The sequence below is a fragment of the Neurospora tetraspora genome, assembly GCF_033439725.1.
Source record: "Neurospora tetraspora strain CBS 560.94 chromosome Unknown B0H65scaffold_5, whole genome shotgun sequence".
Lineage (NCBI taxonomy): Eukaryota > Fungi > Ascomycota > Sordariomycetes > Sordariales > Sordariaceae > Neurospora > Neurospora tetraspora.
Window position 1 is genome coordinate 2,167,610 of NW_026944387.1, and position 7,285 is coordinate 2,174,894.

General features: G+C 49.8%; 1 protein-coding gene across 1 annotated transcript; it reads left to right on the forward strand.

Moving 5' to 3' along the window:
* Positions 1 to 785: 785 nt before the first annotated feature.
* On the forward strand, positions 786 to 1,103 carry B0H65DRAFT_469387 (uncharacterized protein). The gene has a single exon (XM_062827007.1). The coding sequence runs from the start codon at positions 856 to 858 to the stop codon at positions 1,084 to 1,086; it is 231 nt and encodes a 76-aa protein (XP_062680595.1). The 5' UTR covers positions 786 to 855; the 3' UTR covers positions 1,087 to 1,103.
* Positions 1,104 to 7,285: the final 6,182 nt, after the last annotated feature.

The following is a 7,285-nucleotide window of genomic DNA, read 5'->3' on the forward strand; positions in this document are numbered from 1 at the left end:
GCAGCAGCCCGGCCAACAACAGCAACAAGGGCAGCCGCAACAACAGCAGCAACAAGGGGGCCAGTTCCCTGGTGGTCAACAGCAACAAAACCAGAACCAACAGGGTAACCGTACCGGCATCCCAGTTGCCGCTAGAGGAGGCGCGAATAACGCTCGTGGTGGACGTGGCGCATACGGGGCCCAAGGCCGCGGCGGTCAAGGGCCTCGCGGTCGCGGTGGCTTTGGTGGACGCGGCGGAGCCAACGCCGGCCAAGGAGGCGGCGGCATGAACCCCCATGCCGGCGAGTTCCAACCCGGTCAACAAGCCGCTGGAAACAAGAGGCCTAGAGGTGACGGAGAGGGAGGAAACCAAGGGGGGCCCAAGAGAGCTCGTGGTGGGGGCAATGTTGGTGGTGGCGGCGCCGGAGGCGGAGGAGCGGGAGCAGGAGCGGGAGGAGGAGGAAATTCGGGTCCCGGTGCCGGTGCTGCTTAGAAGGAGATAGTAACTAGACCTAGGAGGCGAGTGGGGGGACGCCGTGATGATTATCCGGTAATATCCTTGGAGGAAACGGAGGGTATTTTGAGAATGGTATGGCAGGATGGGGATTATGTGAAGTTGAAGCTTAGAGTTTCGAAAAGAAATGGGAGTGGTTATGTATGGGATAAGATCTTTGGTAACGCTTCATCTCCGAGCTTTGAGTTACATGCTTCTGCGAAACGGGCTGTCATTGCGAGCGTGGAAGGTGAAAAGAAATTGAGGAAAATGATTCAAGAGAGTTTGGACTGTGTTATGCCTTATTGGTCTGTTGCTGCTAGGGATGAAGATAGGGAGGCATGGCATAGAGCTTTACTTAGCTTTACGTGTGCGATGGATGGATGGATGGATGGATGGGTTGCACAGTTTTTTTTATTTTTCTTCACTTGCTTCTGTATCAGTATTATCATGAGTATCACTGGCTTGCCTTTATGCAAGTGGTGTTTAGAGCTTTCCTTCACAGCATATTCACTTTTGTTGTCTTACTCAAAAGTTTAGCTGGTGGGAAAGAGTGGAATGGGGTTCAAGCAAGCTGTGTTCATTGTCTCTCCATTAGAAGAAGCATTGCTTAGAGGTTATCAAACCCAACAACATTGAAGCAGATGCTATCGTGCTTGTTGGATCTGGTTTACTGCAGATAATCTCATGACGGCAAAACAAGATAACAAGCTTGTTCAACGGCTGCCTCCAAATAGCACTTTCTTCATTTGAAGCCATATACGCTACTATCCACACACGACCAACAACAAGTCTTGTTGGCGCTATTAGCGGGTCATTGCGGCCGCCGCACTTACGAGGACGCGCGGACAAGATGAACCTGGAGCATAGCCTTCTTCTTATCTAACACGACTGACTAGGTACCTAGGGTTTTTTCTTCGTCCAGTTCGCTTTTAGGCCTTGTTGACTAGAGCCAACGGGCCTCCTTAGCTGTGCATAAGAAAAGTGAGTGAGGGAGATAGGTCCGAGGCACCGTACATCGTCAAAACTGAAGAAACAAAACGCAAGTATTTACAACAAGTAACTTTTAACATCGATATGGTTTGTACTGTGGAAGTACCTACGTCCCTACTCCAGTAAGTAACTCAGAGGCACTCAGGCACTCAATTGAGGAAAGCAATCTTCAAATACCGACGACGACTTATATACCGCAACTAGACCTAGCGTCAATTTGAAGTTCGTTCCGTAGTCAATTCTTCCGAGAAGTGGTCCGATATTGCCCGTCTATGGCCCCCCATAGTTACTTTCTGCTTCTTACTAGTACCTAAGTGAGTGTCTCGCTCGCCATTGCGACTCGCGGTTCTTTCTTGCTCTTTTGAGCCATCCTCGTTTCGTGTCTTCAAGTAAAATGTCATTTTCAATAATTCCCCTGCGCGGTGACCGCCCGTCCATCTGTGGAACAACGAGAACCACCATTTGGGGGGGGCAGCCACTCTTGCGTATGTAGTTACCTACGTCTGTTCATCACACCGAACCCTTCCGAATTCCCGAAGAGCATGATAATTTTCTCCGAAATCCGTCCATAAGTTCAAGAATAAACAGCCTGCAACCACACGAAAGGAATTCCGAGACTCCGAGACCACAGCCCGTTCGGGTGCTGTAACCTGTCCCATCCCATCCCATTCCCAATATAGCATCGAATGGAACATTCAACCACCCCTTCACCCACACAACCCCCTCTCCGCCTCTTTGGGCATGCCCGCCATTCTGCGTGGTTCTTCCAACGGGGAAGGCAGATCAGACATCATGATGATTGAGTGACCATCAAGGTTGTTGGTTACCGCATGATAAGAGGGCGGGTGGCACATCAGAAACATGCTCATTCATGATCATGATGAGTACCTTATGACGGTCCCGGTTGGGTTGGGTAACTGCGTTATAGATTCGCAAGCACACAACACGGCCTTGGTCCTTCCACTTCCAGACGAAGAAGGTTGATTGACCACCTAGGGAAACTTTCAACCGCAGTTGTACATACCTACCTTATGTTGGTGAACGGGAGAGGGAGTGGTTGAGCCACGGGAATAGCAGAGATAATTCCCGTCGGTTTGTCTCCGGCTGTTGGTATTACATGGCAACTGCCAGTTCTGTAGTGTAGTACAGTGGTGCGATGCGAGAGGAAGGTATGCACAACGGAGAGCGCATTGCTGTAGGGGGCAAGCATGGAAGCTCGTGCAAGTATCTCTAGCCATAATCTGGTAAGGGGTCAAAGTAGAATGGCCAGCATTGTCGTGGTAAAGAATGGACATCACTAACGGAGATACATTTTGTAGTGACTTGATGCCTTCGCTCCTTCCTTGCACTTACTTCAACTTCACTCATGACTGCTCAGCGAGCTGAGATTACTTGGTCACAGACACTCGCTAGCAGACAATGGAAAGCACGACTCGCTTTCCGACACCACATATCGACTGATTGAGCCTAAGCTGTAAGGTACTACTTCCTTTTCTTCGTCTTGCGCGGTTGTCAAATCGAACTCAGGGCAGTCCTCCAATTCCATCCAAGCTGCCCGTCCCTCCATTGCATGAAGTACCTACCAACGTTACACACACTACCGCGCATAGCACTTACTCAGCAACTGCATTCACCGTGACGCCTGCATTTCCGGACTTTGAGCCGAGCACCCTTCAAGTTCGCTCTTGCTCTTTGGTCTTGCGCTTCTCTCGGTTCTTGCGTGACGTTACACAACATCCGACAAGCGAGCAAAGAGGGCAAAAGACAGTAACGATCGGCCAACTGACTGATCCAACCCAACTGAGATAGGTAACATAGACGAAACTCGGATGAACTGGAAGGTCCAGTCACGGACTCACGATCAGGGTACAAACACCGACATCCGGGCATCCACCGAATACAACTCAACTGCGAGTGCAGAGTGTCTTCAGGCAACATCGTCCGTTTTTGACTGCCCACCACCCACAGGAAACTAGACCCTTGCGACGTCTTTGTCAATCCTACCCATTCAGTAATGAAACTCAGGTCAGTTGAGTCGGTCTACCCGTTCAGTTCAGTTCACTTTGCTCGGCCAGCCCTTTTGGGACTGGAATTTCAATGAGTCAAAGATAGATGCATGCCACCTTGGGGATCTGCATATCTCGGACGAATTTCATGTTTATTATTCATCCTCCTTCTTTCCTCTGGTAGGTAGCCCTATCGATTGGTTAGTATTTCTAATACTGCCGCCGGGTATCAGTACCGGTAGGTAGTTCAAAGAACTCGCTCAAACCCTGGAACGGAAGCTGTCGTCATCTTGCGCGCAAGTTGAGTCCGACATCCCCCCTGGGCTTGGACCTCGAGTGCGAGATTGAGTGAATTGAACAGGTTTGGTATCCGGCTGGGGGAGAGGGAGTGGAAGATTTGAAGAGCTGGCGGACGATGTGCTAGTATGAAATACACAATATTCATGATTGTAGTGGAGTGAAGTAGCGAACCAGTACATACCTTAACCAGGCAAGTCGCAGGTGTCGTCAATCAGTCTGGTATGGGCCCAATGAGCGTGATGTCTGCCCCTTTCCCAGCCCAACTCCGACAGTTATTGGTCAGCTTCTCTCGGACTTAGGAGACCATAAGGCCATCATTGCCTGCCTGCCGTGGCCCTTCGGAGTTTGACCCAGCTCCCTTTTTGATTGTTGTCTCATTCCTATGCCTATTCAGAGCAAGGTTAAGGAGCAGTACTTTTGTTCTGGGTAATGGTCCGCAACGAGATACCGGCTGAACAAATGTAGATCCGGAGACCGGAATACGGGGATTGAATACGGGAGACCCTGAAGAACGTTGGAACTCGAAAAGAGCGTCTAATCCGTACCCGTATATCCTAAAGTTACACACAAACGAAGACGAGAAGACATACTTCCAGCTCGATCGAACCGAATGTTGCCAAGAGTCCAAGAAAAGCCCCCCCTTAGACGACATATGTGTAGGGCTCGGCTCGGATACTAAAAAGACTTGTTTCACATTCACTTCTCCCAAGACCAGAAGAGCCCCCTTTCCTTGCTCACGATAGGGAATAGGTACCTAATAGTCATGTAGATAGGTAGTCGGCGTCAAAGGGACCTGGAACGGTAGTCGGCCGGAGTAGACATCCGATAGGCGACGGTCAACCCGGGTTTGCCGGCCGACGCGCGGTCCATGTCTGTGTTAGCCGTTTGTGACTTCCTGGGCGGGCGGCAGACTTGTACTACCACTGTCCTGACAAATGCCGTCGGCTATTTTGGGCTGGGTTGGACGTACGGACCAACAAGTTTGGATGGAAAAGCACGTGGGTATAATAGGACGGTCCGTTGGTAACAGATTAGGACATGCGAGGGTCTTCACATACAACAACAATTTTCCAGTGATGGGGAGTGTGATGGAAGCCCATTCGAACGTTGCTGCGCCGCGGACGGGCTGTTTAGCGGGCAATGGGGGAGACAAGCCTGACGAGGGGCGGCCGCGTGTAGCGCCAGAAGCGAAGGGAAAGTTGGAAGTTAGTGGGCTAATTTGTTCAGTTGTTGGTTTTTGGTAACATGTTTCTTTGTTGGTTGGCGATTGTATGTTATTTCCACTTGAGAGTTTCTAAGACGGGGGCTCATCTACCTACTCGGGCTCATATAGCTTGAGGCTGGGGCTATCCCAACTTGGCTTCGTCATCTCCAGTCTGTAAAGATCATCGTCCTTACTGCGTAAGGATCGATCATTCATGATCGCTGCTGCGCGGAAGAAAGAGATAAGCCTCGAAGAACAACCGATCAAGGTTTGAATTGACGTATGTGATTGGACCAAATACCCTAAACTTGTTGCTTCCGCCTTCTTCGTGAAAGGCGGGGAGCAAAAAAGGGGGTACGTAGGCGGGATCCGAACCACCGGCGGCCGAAGGATTGCAATGCCTGCCCTATCTACCAGCCGAGCGCTACACAGTACCTCGTCCGCTACCGCCGGCCGCCGCCGCGCTACTGTGCCTTCTCGGGCCTTGGAAGAGAGGAAGGAGAGGAGAGGAGAGAGCCCTGTCTTTTGGAACTCTCGCCAAGCTGCGCAGAAACAGACAGACAGACGCAAAGAAGAAGTTCCTGTCCTAAAGGAAAAACAAAAAGAAAGAAGCAAAGTTAAGGTACCTACCTCAAACGCCGAAGGGGATCGGAATCAAGGACAAAGTGTAATGTTACATTCCCACTAGTGTCCTTCAAAATGTCGTTTAAACCACCGCCGTCCGATCAACAACTGCGGTTTGCTTCAACAAATCGATGAACGTGCCATGCCATGCCATGCCATCCATTGCCATGCCGTTTCTGTTCCATTTACACTACACTAGTTACAGTGTGCACTGAGCCAGCACTCATCCATCCAGGGAAATGATGCCACTACGACAGTATAGCATCACCAAGCAACACACTGTTGACTTCGTTGCCTGATACTACTGAAGGGATACGTATGTTATGAATGTCGCTCGCTTCACTTCGCTTTCGGTGGCTTGCTTGTTCCTGTCCTCGCTCGTCCGTTTTCTGCCAAAAACTCGAACTAACCCCCTGGTAGTCTTTCGCTTCGTCAGCCTGTCCTGTCCTGTCGAGCCTGTCAAACGCCGAGTTAAAACGGAAATTCGATAAACGACGCTAGCTAAGAATTGGTATAGTTGAGGATCTTTTGTCAGTGTCTAGCCAGTGATACGATTCCCCAAAGTGGTCAAGATGGCTATGGCTTGTCCCAGAAAGGAAGTGTAGGTAAGGTACCGAGGTTCTTTGTCAGATCCTTAATTCTTTCCCTGCCTTTTTCTTACCCGTCGGGTCCGTCCGGACCTGCCCGTCTCACTCTCACCATGGTGGTTATTGCCGGTGGTGTGCTTTTGCGTTTTTGTGCACTATGCTTTCCTCACCGTTGTTTGATGACGACGACGGTTGTTGTGACGATTGTGTAATAACAGGAAAGAGACTGTAGACTTGCTGTTCATCTTTGAATGTTCTCCATAAACCGAGCGGTTAACATCGCCTTATTATCAGTCAGTTATTAATTACCCCATCAGCCCTACCCCCAAGTCTCCATCGTCTGTTTTTGCTGCTTTGGAGTTGGCGTGAGCAACGTGGGGGGCAACTTGGAGAAAGAAAATTGAATGGCCTGGCCTGGCCTGGTCGCCCGTCGATCATCCAGTGCCGATTCTACCGTCCAAGTGGAGAGCAGGTCGTGCCAGGACAAGCCAGCTGGGACAGCATTATTGATGTGATACGCTACCGGGATCTCAATCACGAGATTGAACTAATGTCTTGGAGCGAGACCAGATTTTGGTATGCCGCTGCTATCGTCAGATTGGTGGACTTTTGGTAAGACCCTTGAATTTATGGGGTTATGTCCACTCCGCGGAGTACTATGTAGGTATTGGTATTGGCCATTCGAGCAAGGCTTTCAACTGCTAGGAATCACCATTTCGAACAAACGAGGAATACTGAGTGGAATGGTATTCAATGTCTCTTGACTCAAACAAATGGAAAAACTTTCAGAAATATTTATTCGTAAAGCGTGTTCGAGCACTTCGAACCCACATGAACGCTTGAATCCCAAAAAAATGATATCCGAAAAAACCTGCGCTATGCCTGTCCTTAAGTCGTAATAAATCAAACAAAAGAAAAAGCAGAGTGGCCGCCCAACCGCTTTGTCCCTTGGCTTTACAAGGCTCCTGATCTTCAAAATTCCCACATGGGCTGTGAGCACCAAAAAGTTGTACAAGGTAGAAGCGAACGAAGTTTGCCTTTGATCACCATCACCACAACTGGCAATGGCCAAAACCGGCATCAAGTGGAGAGAGAGGCT

Excerpts from the sequence above, each read along its gene's own strand:
- B0H65DRAFT_469387 (XM_062827007.1), top strand. The coding sequence starts at position 856 with ATGGATGGATGGATGGGTTGCACAGTTTTTTTTATTTTTCTTCACTTG.